Here is a 17,396-nt window from a genome sequence, read left to right on the forward strand (position 1 = left end):
TAGGAACTTGACTGTCATAAAGGTCAATCTGTCCTGCATCCCGAAGCAGGGATAAGCAGAAACAACCTGAAAGGGAGAAGCTGAGAAAGAAAGGGGCTGAATGGTTTTCAGCGGTTAGGAGAGTGTTAAAGAAAAATAAGGATTTAGGATTGCATAGTGTGGGGACAGAGTCCCAGAGAGCAGTTTCCAGGCTCTCGGCCTCATGTGGAAAGGTGCTGGCTTGGGTAGTAAATGGCCATCAGCTGTGACTAGTTGGCCATCAGTTGTAACTAGTTAGCCATTAGCCACTGATATAAGTGCCGTGGCTATGCTAGCAGGCGTGGATTGCGGCTAGCAAGTGCAGTAGGCAAGTGGATTGTGGATTGCGGATCGTGTTGATCCTACTTCCTGGGTCTCGCCTGGCCACCAGTGAGACTGGGGTGCAGGAAGACCCCTCGTTGGGTACTGGCAGATGTTTGCTTTTGTGTCTCGAGGAGCCACCAGCGAGAATATAGTGGTAAGACTCCCCTATCTATGGCTCCGTTCTTGTTCCTTTTTGGCCTCACCACGTCCTGCGTTCTGGTGCGGGGACCGGGAGCTGAGACCCTGCATTACATGTAGTTACCAAAGACAAAAGCAATATGTCTTTTTTCTACAAAACCTGGTACATACTATCCCATCAACAGATTTACTGAGGGTGTGTTGTGTATGCAGGTCATGTTGGCTACTGCGAAGAATGAGGCACCAGCCCTCCTCTGAGAAAAACTAACAGTCTAGATGGGGGAGGAAGTGTGGGGTTAGAAGCAAGAACTAGAGTGGAACGGAATAAGGAAAAGAGAGAGGAGAGTGAAAAAAATTACAGAAATTGAAATCAGAGTTATTTTTGTGGTATAGTATCCTGTTGATTTATTCGATTCCAGAACAGATAAAAGTCATTTAAAAAGACAAGTGAACGTGGTCATGACATCACTGAAGGCTACAAGGCAGAACTGAAAACTGGGGACTCCCACTCGAACACTTCCTGCAAGTGGGTTCCTTTGGCTACCATGGTGTTTTTTAAATGCCTGAATTATTGCCAGTATCCACATGTGAGACATTTCACATAAAATCCCTGATTTCTAATTTCCCTTGACAAATCTGAAGACCAGGGAACACAGGGCTCTCGGTTCCAGGTGAAACATGCAGCTGGGGCAGAAGAGCCTGTGCACTGGGCAGAGCACCCCAGCCCCACCGCTCACCACGCTCTCACCGCCCCAGGGCTGGTGACAGAGACCAGGTGCCTCCCTCCCTCCAGTACAGTCTGTCTTATCTGGTCCATCTCACTCATTTTCATGTGTTTGTACGTTAAGGGACACAGGAGTGTTTATAAATCTCTATTTTGGGTTTTAGCAGCAGCTGAGGGTTGGATGATTTCCGTGCTGGATGTGATGCCCACCTCAGAGACCATGAAGATTCCGCTCACCACCCTCGAGTTCTAAAAACCCAAAGAGCAGCATTCTCCAAAAGTTAAAAGAGTGATTTGGCAGCAGCATGGCGGCAGGATAAACTTGACTCTTTACTACCAACGGTCATATTAAAACAAAAGTCTGAAGCCCTTGACGCCTCAGCTTCCTTTCTCTCCACTCTGGGCTCATTCATCATTCAGTCAACACCGATCTCCACCTCCATCCTCTGGCTTCACTCTGCCACCTGGCACCCAGTCCCGTCCCCTCCCCACTACGCCTGCCCCACCTGGCATCTTAATGTCTGTCCCCACAGGTCTCCTCCTTCAGCCTAACAGCTTTCTATAGACTCCTCTATATAACACACACACACACACACACACACACACGCCCCCCACACACGCGCACCCAAACCAATAAAACCTTCTCTGTGGTCCTTCTCTCACCTGCGTGGTCACCAGTGGCCTCCTGGTCACCTAGGTGGGGGGAGGAGTGGTGGTGGCATACTTTTCAATTCACTCCTTTCTTGTTGTGTTTGACAGTATCAATAACCTCCCCTCCCTCCAGCCCCAGAACTAGGCTCTCCTGTTCTCCTTTGACCTCGGACCTTTCCTTCTCACATCTTTTTGGCTGTGAGTGAGCCTCTCCATGGTTGGCATCCACCAAACCTTCTCTCCTGGCCACCTTTTCACATTTTCTGGGATATCTGACCCATTTCCATTGATGGAACTGCTGCATGTAGGATGAAGACCCCCATTTTTTTTTTTTTTTTTAATCTCCTGTCCTGACCCTTAATCCTGGCTTTGGATTTTTATTTCTACTTGACAGTCACCTGGGCTGTCCTACCGAATTGTTAGTCGGCCATGCCCCAAAGCACGACGCACTATCCTCACCACAATCCTGCTCCCCCTCCAGCGTCCTCAGTCCCCACTGCTGCACCTGGATGCAGCGCTCTGCCAGCTCACCTCCCGTCACACACCCATCCCTCCCGCCATGGTTCAAACACTGCCTGTCTTATAACCTCCAGCTACTTCTACTTGGGCCTTCGGTGGGCTCTTCCCTCACGGCACTGCGACAGCCTGCTTCGCTGCCACCTCCCCCACAGCCGGAGCCTCTGCGAGCAGGAGCATGTGCGCTGCAGGGCCCAGCACGGCGCGCGCCTTATGGGGGCGCCCAAGGAATGTCTCTGGAATGAGTGAGCAAAACCCCGAGATGTATGTCTTTTCTGTAGCTTTTTGTATGCTGCATCAAGATGTGTCAGTGAGATGTGCTAAATGCTTCTGAGAGCTGGGGACCCTCTGGGTTCCTTGGGAGCCAGGCTTTGAGTCAGGACTGCTGCCGGTGGAGTTTGTACCCTCAGGAAGGAGGCAATGGAAACTTATACGTCCAATCTGGGAGGACAGGATTTGACATCTCACATCCTGATATTAACTTCCTGCACTCTGAGGTGAACTCCTACATAATTCAGACCACATGCGGACACCCCCAGTGTCCCAGGCAGGGCCGTTTACCTGAAGGACTGCACCTGCCGAGGCACCTTCCGACTCTGTTCCCGGAGCCGACACACGTCCTTGGAGACCTGCCTCATCAATTTCTCGGCATTCAAACCTTGCTTCTGCTCTTCTTTTGACTGTTCGGCCTGGCAAAGGAAATAAAAACACAAAAACCCCATATAATGCTAATTATTATGGAAATCCTCAAAGACATGCTATAAGGCTTGAAAGATTGCCAACTAAAGCCAGGAGGGAAGTTTAGGCAGCTCATGAGGTGGGTGTCTTTTCTCACCATCAGGGGACAACACTCATGGGTCCAACTCATGCTTAGGTGAGACAGTCATTGATTTGGGGAGAGTTTATTGCATTTAAAAAATCTCATTACATAGGTAATACGTGATCAGTTTATTACATCTGGAAAACCTAAGAACCCTCAAAAGGGAAACTAAACACTACTTATGCCACTGTGTGCAAGAAATATATACTGTTAACATTTTGGCGAATATTCTTTCAACCTCTTATTCATCTTTTCAGCACTTTTTTTTTATCTATTTTAGCCATTTAAAAACTGTTGAAGTAGAATTTATATACCAAAAATGTACACATAAATTACAGCTCACAGAATGTGTACAGATCGAACACACCCAGGTACCCAGCCAGCACCAGATGAAGAAACAGACATTCCCAGTTCCCAGGGAACGTCTCTGTCCCCTTCCAGTAACCAGCCTCAAGGTTACCAGCACCTGACTTCTAACAGCATAGGTCACTTTTGCCTACTTTGTTTATGTAAATGCAATAATAGTACAGCAGGCGTTCTTTAGGGTCTAACTTCTCTTGCTCAGTATTATGCGTACGAGAATCATACATACTATTGCATGTGGTTGTAACCTGTTTTACTCACTGCTGTATAATATTCCATGGTGGGACATTCCCACAATTTTGTACGAACACATTTTAAAAATAAAAATGGAATAATAAATATTATATTAATAGTTCCCTTTTCATTCATTCATTTATCCAATCAACAAACATTTATTGATTTCCTTCTAAAGAAAGGAGGTATAAATTAGTGAAAAGCACAAACTCTGGAGCCTGATTGCCTGGATTCAAATCCCATCTGTGACATTCACTAGTGATGTGAATTTGGGCACACTGCTTGACCTTCCTGTGCCATAGTTTCCTCATCTGTAAACTGGGAGTAACTACTTACTTCAAAGGGTTGTTGTAAAGTTTAAATGAGTTAATATATGTAAAGTACTTAGAGCCCACACATCATAAAATCCACTATTTCAGTGTTTAGCTATTACTGTTTTTTTTTTTTTTAAACTACCAGGCCCTGTACTAGGACCTAGGGATATAGCTATGAACAAGACAGTAAATGTACCAAAAAGACCCTGAAACACAGATTTTAATAAACCAAGTCACAGACCGTCTCGGCAGGGATAAAAGTGGCGGTGGTTTCTGTTACTTAGGAGTAAGGTAGCAGGGTATGAGTTATAGCACCTGGCAGCCTCCCAGAGCACTGCTTGGGTAGCTAAGTTTCCCCAACATCCCTGGCGAGAATTAGGAGGGAAAGTGAGGAGGAAAGTTTCCTGTATCAGCACCATTTTGCTCAGAACTCATTTTCTTAAAGCAGCTTTCCGAATAAATGCCAAAGCCAACTCATGTATTTATAAGGTCTTGCAGTCCCCAAAACACAAAGTAAATTACATTAGATTCTTGTTTCTGTCAGATGGGGATGCCTGCTTTTAAGACGTATCGAAAAGACTGCATTTAGATGACACCACTTCCCTTTATTGACTGTATATGTATTATAATCTTCAGTCTCCACTTCACAGAAAGCTAAATCCCCTACAATGCGGTATCCCTCAAACTTTGCTAATGATAATCGAGTGCAGTGACCTCTGATTTTTTTCACCACAAAGGATCTCTTTTCTAGATACTTTTTACTGCCTCCCTTCCCTCTCCCTGTTTTGAAAGGTTTTCTTTAGAAAATTGGTCTGTATTTGTTAAGTAACAATTCTCTCTCGAATATTTTGTAATTGATGAGATAGGTTAGCTGTCACTTGGAACTTCTGAATTTATGTAATTCAAGTTCAAAGTGGACAAATGTGATACTTTTACTTTCTTTGTGAAGCCTTATCTTTAGTAAATGGATGATTTTTCATTAGGTCCCAGGTAAAGAACTACTGACTTAGTAAACACAAAGAAATGACTGCTACCATGACATGAGATGTCAAATGAGTAAATCAGTTAAGTATATTAGAAGTACTGCTGCTATTCTAATTCTTGGTAAATTATGACAAACCAATCTTAAACTGACTGTCTACTTATTGACTTGAACAACAGATAGTTCAGGAAAAGCCAGAGAAGGTAGGTACATGCTAATATGCTTAGGTACGAAACCCTGACCCAGCGTCCCCCCAAAACTGTATTTTCTCAGATCAGAAATACAACAGGCCCCCAGGATCCTGCTCAGTCTTTTGCCACTTTCCATGTGAATGGGATTGTGGTGCTTTATTGTATCCCCTTTAGATCACTATGAAGACAGGCCCTCTAAGTAGCCTAATGGCTGCTGCTATTTTCAACTGCCAGCATTTTTGTGGGGACTGCAAAATCACTTTGAAACTTGGCTTTGTTTTGTGTAAAACAAGACTGACAGTGGAACACGCAGAGAGACTCCTTTTCCTACGGAATCAAAACATGCTTCACCGAGGACTCCATTTGTCTCTATGTTTACATATTTATATTTGTACCTATATCTATACCTTTCTTCCAAAAATCTGGGTGACAAAATATATCATCAAATTTTTGTCAGCTGTTAATAACCAGTAGGAGCCAACTTTGCGGGCAGTTAGATCGCAGTGTTGACTACTTCACTGCAATCACTAAGATTTATTTTGTTGAATGAGGTGTATTACTATCTTTGACATGTAATTTTCTTAGCAGATTCTACCTTTTATAAGGGTTAACATCTGTCTTATTAGAAGCTTTTCTGAACTCTGGGACACATTCTGAGGAAGAAATAGAAATTTCTGCTTTGTAAGCAACATGAGGCTCCTTGGGGAAAAGGCACCCCCCTCCCCTTCCCACCCAGCAAGGCACCACGAGCTGCCTGATTCACAAGGGTCGGAAGACACTTTCTATGGCCCCGATTCGGAAGAGTGTGATTAACCTCCAGTTTAAGCGCTGGGAGCCTGACCTGCAGAAAGGTGCATGATTTACTTACAGGCACATTAAGAAGCCTAACGGAATAAGGAGTACAACCCAGTCTTAATTTACAGTCCTCCATTTCCTGCTGTGCTTCCTCAGGGGGTTGTACAATACACCAGGACACGAAGTCTGATTCAGGTTTTATTCTGAGCTACAAACCAGTCTTTCAACCACCAAGGAGGAAGGTTATGGAGTATGACCCGGAGGCCTGCCAGCTTCCCTGACCAGGGAGGCAAATCCAGGATGTGCTTCTGGCTTCAATTAACTGCTTTTCTGGGAGCTGTATTTTTTATGGCAATTGGCAGGCTCTTTGCTCATCGTTAGGCATTTTATGAGCACCCTGCCGAAAATCTCACAAATCCCCAACACCACAGGGACATGAAAGGGCAGCGTGTGAGTGTGTGCTGGTGTGTCCACATGTACTCATATATAAAGAAGAGCATGTGAAAATGAAGAGCAAGCAGGAGAGATAAGTCAATGGTTATTACCAACTTCTGTGGCCATAATGAAAGGTACGCAATTGAAATAGTCTGTATTTTCACAGAGCTGGCTATTACAAACTTCAGTGGTGAAAAAGAAAAGTACATAACTCAAATAGTCTATGTATACAGAGTTGGTAAAAATAAAGATAAAACATCTGTACTCAGGGAATAAGATTGTTTTTTAAAACAGCATAAAGGCACCTTGTTTTGTGAGCTTTTGCTTCACTGCTGCTTGATGCAACAACGGCCAGTAGGCAGGAGGAGACAACGACGGAGGGGCAGCAGGCGTGGTGGTTTCCCACAGTTCAATAAAGATCTGCTCTACGTGACCTGCATAAGATGGGACTGGGAACATCTTTATAGGGGAAAGCTTCCAGGAATCACATCTTATCTTGGACTTTAGAATTATCAAAGTGCTCCATGCACCCTAAAGGTTTGGTTCTTTTAGGCCATGTAGCCTTCAAGTGCCACACATTTCTCTGAATCTTCGCTTATTATTGAAAGCATATTACATTTGATCATTCTGTGAAAGAGATCACAGAATTTTGCAACTAGAAACGCTCTTTTGTGGCTATCTTAATCCAATTCTCTTATTTTATAGACAAGTATATACAATCCTATTTGAGCACAGAAAAAACAAAGCAACAGATATGCACACTTTTTCTAGCATTTTATAAGACTGATTTGTTTTTATTTAATTATTTTTTTGTTTGATGAAAAAGAGGAAGGAGCTGTGAAGGAAAGGAACGGGGGGAGGGTAATGACAGTGCAAAGCTGGCAGATGCCAGAGGCTCTCGCCCTCACCCCAGAAGCACCCAGGGGTTTCTTGGTCTTGCTGTTATCTAGACCCAAAACAAGAATCTCCAGTGTATACCAGTGACTTTTTCACTGGGTATCATCGGGCTAGCTGGAGAGTTTGGGCTCTGTATTGTGGGGGGAAAAAACACAAAAACAAACAACAAAAAACAGCATTTTGTACAAGTGAGTTTCAACTCCTCTAACAAAGGAGCTTTATATTGAACTATTAATAACACCCTGTATGATGTTCACAGTAATGCTCTAGGAAAATGATAGCAATGGTATGGGGTGGACTGAATACAACTATCTCAGCTCTTAATGGCCCTTATTTACATATATCTATATTCATGTTTGGTTAGGCTGGTATTTTCTTGATAACTGGGAAACGTATATTCTCCCTCTGAATCAGACATCTTTAACATGTTAGCTCAGATCCTCTTGACCTTCCTGTTTCCTTGTGGTCACAGCTCTCTGGGGGGTTCGGAGGGGGGGGGTCTAGTGGACTTCATGAAGGCACACTAGAGTCTCCCCTCATTCCTCCCGGAGCCTCTGGCCCCTGCCATAGGTTTTCCTGTTGAAGCTGAAATATGCCACGAGATTGCTTGGCACCCACACATGCACATGGGCAGAACACTTCTCTTTCCCCTCCTCTGCGGGACAGCTGTGAGGCACAGCCCCTCGTGCCCGGTCCTCTGGACGCCAGCAAGCAGCACACAGTGGCCACCTCCTTCCTCACCTCCTCTCTGTTCCCTGGGGCTGCCCCCCCTTCATGAAACCGTGGAACAGCCATAAGAGAAACTCCTTGAGCTCTTCTTCTCTCCCAGAATCTTGATGTGTGAACTGATTATGAAACAAACTCAGCGCTGGTTCATCAGCTAATACAGATCAGAAACCCTCTATTAAGGCAGAATTAAATTTCTAAACAAAATCATCAGCGAGTTGTGTAAGGGTGATTAGTCAGCAGCGGACACATGAGGCTAGACTTGCGCCTAAATAGGTGCCATTTAATGAGTGAACAACGGCAAATTACTATAAAAACAAAGCACTATTTTACAAAGAAAGAATTCTAAAGCGTCACTCTTCTCCAGCACTTCCAAAGCTGGAACGAGATCAGCTTGCAGCCTGCGTCAGGCGAGACTCAGGCCACGGACGCCCTTGAACCTCTGCATCCTTGATGCAAACTGGAAAAGCCCATGATGTCTGGTGAGCAGCTGTTACCTCTGACAAGCATCGTTCCTCTGCTGATGGAAGGCTGCTCTGTGAGCGAATTGCATCCAATGCGGCATTCAGCTCACTTTACTGGCCAGTGACACTGGCCTTGTGCAGAAGTGCAGGGGTGTGCTGAGAATTCAAAAAGCAAACCCTCACATACCTACAGCAGCACTTTTATGCAGATGCTGGTTCTGAGGTCAGCACAGGAAGTGACAATACCAGGCAGGTATTTTAGCCAGCACCTACTTTTTAGATGGTAACTTGCAATAGGGATAATAAAAATGCTAATAATTAAGAGACAAAATGGGAAAATCCCACTCATGTCACACAAATGGCTGCCTGAATGACAGAGATGACAGTTTTCAAAGAGGCCACTGACAAGGGAATTTAGTTGAACTTCATTCATATCATGTCTGGAAAATCGGTCTGGCATTCCTATGACTATTTCTGTCACTAAGAACAGTACGATAGGTTGGCGTGACAGGTATGAAAACAAACAAACAAGGGGCAGTCAGAGATCTTGGCAGCCTGGGAGGTGTGAACAGGCCGTTTTCTCCTTATCACTGCCATTATTTTCCTAGATCGTGACTGTCAACACCACATGGGATACTGGGAACAGGACAGCATAAGACTCCTGTTTCAGAACAGAGTGTCAGAGAGTTCAGGCTCATGTACAAAACGGCCCCCATGAAACACTAACTGATTTGATCTGATAATATCCCCAGACCATGGTACTCCTGGGACTTGGTCCCAGAGACACCAAGGCACAGCCTGGACCCAGGATGCCCACATGGTGGCCGTGTCTAACCCGGAGGGCAGGGCACAGGCCCTCAGGCGCCCAAGCCCTCCTGGGGCCACCAAAAGTGCCCACCAGTCAGTTTTCATCATTCTTCATATGCTGTATTTATCTTTTCACCAGCAAGTCCAAGGGAAATGCTTTATTCTAGTGGCAGGCAGGGGGTAAACAAAACTCAAAACAGGAGAACCCCATGTCTGGTAAGCAAGACCAGCAGGCTTTAACGAGGCCGAGGAGATTTCCCCGAGGTTGGATGGGACATCTATTACAAGGCACTGTAATACGGAAGAAGCAAAAAGATGGCCTCATCACTCCCCTGGGGCATTTACACACTAGGCTGAAGGTGCCCTAGAAGAGGATTTGCATGAAGAGGTTTTCTTCTTTACAGGGAACACTTCTGTTCAAGTTCCCCCAAGAAACCCTTCTCAGAACTTTCTGCAGCTGAAAACAAACACACATTCTGGACTGGCTCAGTAAAGGACAGATTATTAAAATGAACAGGTGTGCATCAGACATCAAGTCGATGCAGGTTTCAGAGGCTCTGAGCAATGCATCTAAGTTGGCCCTGAAGATCTATCTCCTGGGCTATTGGGTTCTACATTCCATCCTGTTTTCATCTACTTGGACTAAGGATTTGTTTAATGTAGAAAGCATGATGCTAAAAACCTGCAAACCTCCAATCATTGATTAATACCAGCAAAAATCTTAGCAGAATTCTATAAGGAAAGATTGAAAAAAATCACTGAGGACAATGGTACATTTGTGATACTTTTACCTTTGAAAAGATGTCTTGCCCCTTCTGTTTCTTTTAATTAGTATTAGACGCACTGCGTGGATCTTGCCCAAACTCCTCACTGGATCTTGTGGAATTTGTCTCGCCCTAGGGACATGGAAGAAGCCTCCCACCACACGGTGTTTCCAAAGAGTTCGTCTTTAGAAACTTCAGTGTCTCCCCATCACTTAAGACATTCAAGGCTCTTAACAATTTTGCCCCAATCTACCTTATCTCCAACTAGGTAGGAAACGGAATCGGTGCTGAAGATACAAAAATCAAAACATGAGATACATTACATATTTGTACTATGGGTTTTCAATTTTTATTTTTGACATTTAAGTCCTTAAAATCAACTTGAAGTTGATTTTTGTATATTGGCAGGGATCCGATGTTATCTTTTTCCACATGGATAATCTTTTTTCCAGCTTCACTGATTCACCAGGCCCTCCTTTAGCCACTGGCTGACATGCTATCTCCATCACAGAGCAACGCTCCACATACATGCATCTGTTTCTGGGCTCCCTCTTTCATGCTGTTAATCAGTCTCAATTCTCCTGCCAATTCCTTACTGTTTTATCTACCTCACCAGCTTAATAAATCCCAATTTCTTATAGGGCAAGTACTCTTCCTTTTTTTTCTTTTCTCCAGAAGTATCTTTTTTTTTTTTTTTTTAGCATAATAAAGTGATTTAAAATTTTTTAATTTAATTTTTTTTCAATTACAGTTGACATTCAATATTAGTTACAGGTGTACAGCATAGTGATTAGACATTTTTATAACTCATAAAGTGCTTTCCCTGATAAGTCTAGTACTCGGCTGGCACCATACATAGTTATTACATTATTATTGACAATGCTATATTTTATACCCCCTTGACTATTTTGCAATTGCCAATTTGTACTTTCTAATTCCTTCTCCAGAAGTATCTTGGCTATTCTTTGTCCTTTGTTCTTCACTAATTGTATCAATTTCCATGAAGAACCATGTAGGTAGGCATTCTGCTTGGAATTACACTAGCTCCATGGTACATTTCAGGGAGAATTGAGCATCTCCACAACATTAATTCTTCCTCTGTATCGGGGGTTGGCCATCTGTCTTTGCCAATAAAGTTGTATTAGAACACATCCAGAGCCATTTCTTTACATCTGGTCTGTGGCTGCTGTTGTGCTACATCGCAGAGTAGTAGTGATGAGAACCTATGGCTCACAAAGCCTAAAATATTTTGTATGTGGCCCTTTATAGGAAAAGTTTGCTCTAGACGAATGTGGTATTTCTCCATGAGTTTAGGTATTTTTACATTTCTCCTCATAAAGTTTTGTAATTTTCCCTATACTGTACTGTGTATTTTTGTTAAATTTAATCCTTGGTTCTTGATATTCTTTGATACTGTTGTAAATAACATCTTAATTAAATTTACTAGCTGTTTCTGGTAGGTGTATAGCAATGCAACAGAGTTTTACATGTCATTTTTCTATTTACACATCTTTCTAAACTCTCTTATTTGTAATAACATGGAGTTTTTTTAATGTACATTATCATGTTATTTGCAAATTATTACAGCTTTAGTCATATGTTTCTACTTCCCAATCTTTCTGTTTCTACTTTTTTCTTGTTTTACATTGGTTAGAATTCCTAATATAATGTTGAACAAGAGAGTATTGAATGTTTTGCTTGATTTTAAAAAGAACGATTCCAGTGTTTGTCTCTTTAGGACCACATTTGCTTTCAGTTACTCTTCATTGAGTTAAGAAAATTATCATCTTCTTAACTTACTAAGAGTTTTAAACATGAATGACTATTGACTTACATCAATATTTTCCTTGTTTTTTTGCCTTAATCTGCTAAAGGAATTAATTATACTAATAGATTTTTCTAATATTAAAAAATTTTTTGCAGAATTCAGCCTAGTGAAAATGTAATATCTTCTAAGTTCTACTTACTAATATTTCAGTTAGTATTTTTGCATCTATATTCATAAATGAAATTGGCCTGTGATTTTTCCTTTTTGATAATACCGTTGTCTGGTCTTGGTATTAGGGATGATGGTCACATAGAATGATTTGTGGAGTGTTCTCTCTTTTTCTAGTGTCTGGAAGAGTTTGCATAAAAGGAAGAGAATCTGTTCTTTGAAAATTTGGTGGAACTTATGTAAAAAACACCTTATTTTTTTCTTTGTGGATAAATTTTTAATCACTGCTTTCATTTCTTTAAGAGGTATAGGATTTTTTATCTTTTTTGCCCTTTTCATTAGTTCTAATATGTGACATTTTCCTAGATACTTGTCCAAATTGTGGGCATATGTTTTTGATAGTATTCAAAATATTTTTTTTTAATTTCAAATGGACCTGTAGTTCTGTCCTTTACTTTTAATTATAGTTTTCTTTATTTGTCTTTCCTTTATCAGTCTTGTCAGAGCTTTGTCAATTTTTTTGAAGTTTGTTTCAAAGAACCATTTTTTTTTTGCTTTACTGAGTTTCTCTCTATACAACGGAGATTAGATAACAGAGTATACCACATAAAAAGCAATTTATGCATGAATCTTATCAATGTGATATTAAGTGAAAAAAAGTTCTTATAATTATTGACACCCAGGGATCCAGAATTTCATATTATGACAAACCAGAAACAAAGAAACAACAATAAACCTAACGATGCAAAGTTCTGCTTATATCTATAGTTGTAAAACTCCAATCCAGCTTTGAAAGCCTTTGACCCATAAAGGTCAAAAAACTGTAATGCTTCTCCATGCTATTAAAGTTGGTCAATGTCAACTAAGAGTTTGAAATTATTGCTAATGTTGAATCGAAAGACTCAAGAGAGTGAAAATTATGATGATTGTTATTAAGCTTACAAACATAAGAGTAGGTCATTTCAGCTTTTAACTCAATCTCCCATTTTTGCAAAAAGACAGCCATGCTGTGGCACTGCTCGCCTGCAGGCCCGTGGACCTCTAATTGCCTGGAGATGCTCTGGGCATTTTGTATTGCAGGGTCCCTTCACCCCTCACTTGGGATGAAGTTCCACTGCCCCTTGATGACCAATTTACGTGCCACTTCCTCCATGAAACCTGATCTCAGCAGGAAGTGATTTCTCTGGAGGACCTGGTGTATCTTTACCAAACCATAAGCTCTTTAAGGGCACAACAGGGTCTAATTATCCTGGTATTCATTGTAGTGTCAAACATAAGGCCTACAATTCAACTCCCCACTGCATAGACATTTACTGAGGTCCCACTGTGTGCAAAGGTTTCTTTCTATTAGGTGGGATATAATACAGATGTGTAATGTTTTATTGCTTAAATTTTCTTTAAAAAAAGTATTGGTATCAGTTTGAGCCCTAAAACTCATATGTTAAGTTTCTGAGTTCCATCTGGGATTGTAGTGCTAATCAGCTACATGACTCAAAGTTTCCCTATAGCACTATATACCCCAGGATCAAAAAATAACTGGGCCAAAAAGAGAAATTTATATTATGGACAAGAGTTTCTATTTGTTTAAGGAAGTGTCTAATTTAGGTTAGATTTCCATCCAAAAGGGCTGAAACAAAACAAAACTTTGTCATTTGTAATATTTCAGCCATGTGGAAAATTCTATTTGGATATTACTTATGGATGTGAACATATACTGCTACACCAAAATATAAATCCTAATCTTGAGAGAATAAATCAATTTCATAAATACACAGGTTCTTGAGATTTTGGGTCATATTTAGGTGGCAGAATAATAGAGATAGTTCCTTAAAAAACACTCTATTTTTTAATCCATGATTTTATCCTATCTTGCATAGTTGTTTGCATGGGGCAAGGCAAGGGAGAATGCCAATATGTGATGTGTGACCTTTCTTGAAGGTAAAACAGAATGTGAAAACTTAGGAGCATTAAAATTAGCAATGCATTTATAATTGATGTGGTTAATGAATCTTAAAGACCCACTCATACAAATTTCAAACAAAAGTTATCATTTATGTTTAAAGTTATACTGTAATTACTTACACTGTATTTATTAATGTTTGCCAAGTCTCACGTTGAGACAAAGAAAAATGCTGAGCAGAAATGAAAACAATCACTTCCCCTTGCTGTCGTGTTTCTGTCAGGAGTCCAGTGGCCACTAGAGCTGCGAGGCGGGGTGGTGTGGTGGGGGCACCTCTTACCTGCACCTTGGGGAGTGGCGGAACCACTCTTAACAATGCCCTGGGTTTTAAAAAGGCCTCTAATTATGGGGGAAAAATGTGTTCCAAGTTCTTAAAAAAGGATTTGAAGACTTGAGCAAAACTGAGGTATAAATTGGGTTCCTTCTACATTTCAGGTGTTAAAAAAGGCTGACTCTACGTAAGCCCCTCAGAGAGAATGGAGACACTGAAATCTGTACCTGTTTCTCAGCTTGTTTCAGGAGCTTCTGGAATCTCTCATCTTCCAGCACACCTGGTGGAAGGTCCGTCTCTCCCTGAGCTTTCAGTTCCTCCAGCTTTTGCCTCAAGCCCCTCAGGGCCTGCAGTTCATCATTGAGGCGACTCTGCCGGGTTAGAGATGCCTGAAGATCCAGTTCTAAGTCTAGAGATGTGCGCACTGGGCATTCTTGTGCTGTTCTTCTAAGGACGGGTTGGCAAACCGTCTGGACAGTTAGGACACAAAAACAAAACACCTTTATTATATTGATGCTTATTATTCTTTCCTTCCTTCCTGGCACATGACGGGATGGCATTTCCTTGCTCCCTCGAGTGAGGCATAACCAGCCAAGTGACTTGCTCTGGCCAATGACCGATGTATATCACTTCTAGGCAGAAACTTTTCAAAGCCAGTGTGAGATTTGTCAATTTCTGTCACCTGCGAGAGGGACAGCAAAGATCCAGAGATGGAGGCCCCATTAGCTTGAGTCCTAACTGAAGAGAACAAAGGAATATCCAGCTACCTGCAATGTACAAGCAGCTAACCAAGAAATAAACCTTTATTGTTTCAAACCAAATATTTTTAAAGTTATTACCATAGGATAACCCAGCGTGGCCTGACTAATTTACTATACAAAGGCCACTCTCTGTGAAAAACAAATACATCATAAGAAATTTTCATTTCCTCCATTTCAGGACACATAACTATATCCCCACAGCTTATACCTCTTCCTGTCATTCTAGAACGTCAGCCAGAATGTAGCTGTTCAGCAGAGTTAAGATTTGGACTCCTTCCTCTAATCAATATGCTTAAATTCCAGCTCCTTCCTTGATTTCCTATTGTCTAGTATCTACTTTCACCCTCAGATCATTGGAGTTCTTCCTGTGGCCAATCTTATTGATTTATCAAGAATTAATTATTGAATATGTACAAATAAATGACTGCTGGGATTTGTAGGCAAAACACTGGGAAGAGAAGACATAATTTCTGACTCTGAGGACTTCATTAGAGAATGGTAGGAGACAATAACCAACAGTAAACTGTGAAAATAGTGACTTCTGTGTCACAGGAAGGCAGGGAAAGGGGAGATCATTCAGGGCTGCGTCAGACTCACTTGAAGTAAGGAATTCGAACAAGGCTGGGTAAGATTGCACAAGCAGAGGGAAACAAGGAGGGCATTTCTTGCCTATTGTTGGCAGTGGGAATGGAAAATAAGAGATTACTAATAAAAACTAGTACTATTTGATACAAGAGAAAGGGACTCAAACTTGAGAAGTATTCCAGCTTGAAGATCTGGAACAATGGTGGTGCTCATGGAGAGGGCCTGTCTGCCCCTTTTCTTATTTCAGAGCCTCAGCCCAAATCGGAATAGCTTTCGTTGTCTCCTCCTAGTCCAACACATAGTGCTGTAACATTCTCTAACAGTCTGCAGCAGTCTTAAAATTAGATTCCCTCTATTCAACATATGCTGTAACAACTTATTACACAGTAGAATCATAAGACACATACTCTCTTTGATTGTTATTACTCATTTTTCAAAATCAAAAATCCTTCCGAGTTGTCCTAGGAGCCTTTCTATGGACCCCAATGTGCAGTGGCCTGCTGGTCAACGTTTCACAGCTGCCTCACTGATCTGTAGGGTTGGCCACTTTTGCTGGTGTAAATACTCCTGCCATAACTGTTTTCAAGCTGTCAATGTGACGTCACTGAATTGGGAAGAGACGGGCACCACCAGCTCTTCTGAGCCAACACGAGGAGGCTCCATTACTAACCTCACGCCTCCTGTGCCTGGTACTTTGCTTTTCCAGTCAGGTAAATCTTTTACTGAACTTTGCAGATGTTTCTGTTCTCTTACGCCTCTACACCTTTTTCATGCTGTAACACTTAAATCAGAATACTGTTCCCCATTAACTTCTATCTAATCATATCTGTCTACTTTAAAAACCGTTTTAACAATCATCTCCTACACAATTCAGGATTAACCTTTGTCTGGTTCAAGTAGTTGTAATAACTGAGTTTATCAGTAACCCGTTAGTCAGCTTCACTCAGTTCATAAACGCTTCTGGTTAAAATTTCTCTGAAGAGTGCTACTATCCTCTGAAAGTACATTAGGTGACATATATAAAGGAGTTGAGAAGAATTTTCACTCATAATGGAAATTTAGGTGCTTCTAAAAGGGTAAAGTTTGACAATCTGAAAGATCCACGCTTCAAAATTTCCTGAAAATGCTAATATTAAATAAATGCTAGCATTTTTACCTTTAGAAAAAGAAATATGCTTATTATTTTCAAATAACTAGGACGTTAAAGCAGGGGATCCAAATGTTGCCTAGTCATACATCTAGTACTTTGCACACAGCGGCATTAAACCAGAGTTACTATAAAGATAACGAAACTAATTTACCTTTCCAGTATTTACCCCCCGTCTCCATTCGTAATGCCTAAGCTCTGGCTGCGCTTGATCACTCCTTGTCCCTTGAATGTGTTTTCCTGCTCCCATGAGTCATTTCAACAGCACCTGGTATCTATCCCCCACTTCCCACAAAGCTACCCTTTTCTTCTGAAATTTTATCCAGGTGTGAAGGCCCCAGACCTCCCCCAGGAGGCCTTTTTGATTCTCCCAATCAGCTCATTCTCTTCCTTTAACCACCAGGCTTTACTAGTCCTGTGTGCTCCTCTGAGCACCAACTCGAGACCGGAAGCTCCTGCAGGCAGTGCCTGTAGGGCTGAGCACACACCGTGCTTCTCACTTACTGAGCAACGCACTTTAAGCTGAAATAAAGCAGCTTAGGAAATTATTACTAAACAAATTCTTAGTCAAGA

General features: G+C 41.7%; 1 protein-coding gene across 3 annotated transcripts in view; it reads right to left on the reverse strand.

Moving 5' to 3' along the window:
* WWC2 (WW and C2 domain containing 2) overlaps nt 1–17,396 on the reverse strand; it is a 170,424-nt gene that overhangs the window by 3,421 nt on the left and 149,607 nt on the right. For all 3 annotated transcript variants that reach the window (XM_019736137.2, XM_074329862.1, XM_074329861.1), the window contains 2 exons: nt 14,558–14,800; nt 2,933–3,060 (listed from right to left, as the gene is read on the reverse strand). In XM_019736137.2, the coding sequence (XP_019591696.2) occupies nt 2,933–3,060; nt 14,558–14,800 (371 nt within the window). The remainder of the gene's footprint in view (nt 1–2,932; nt 3,061–14,557; nt 14,801–17,396) is intronic.

This window comes from Rhinolophus sinicus, linkage group LG04 (assembly GCF_036562045.2).
Source record: "Rhinolophus sinicus isolate RSC01 linkage group LG04, ASM3656204v1, whole genome shotgun sequence".
Classification (NCBI taxonomy): Eukaryota; Metazoa; Chordata; class Mammalia; order Chiroptera; family Rhinolophidae; genus Rhinolophus; species Rhinolophus sinicus.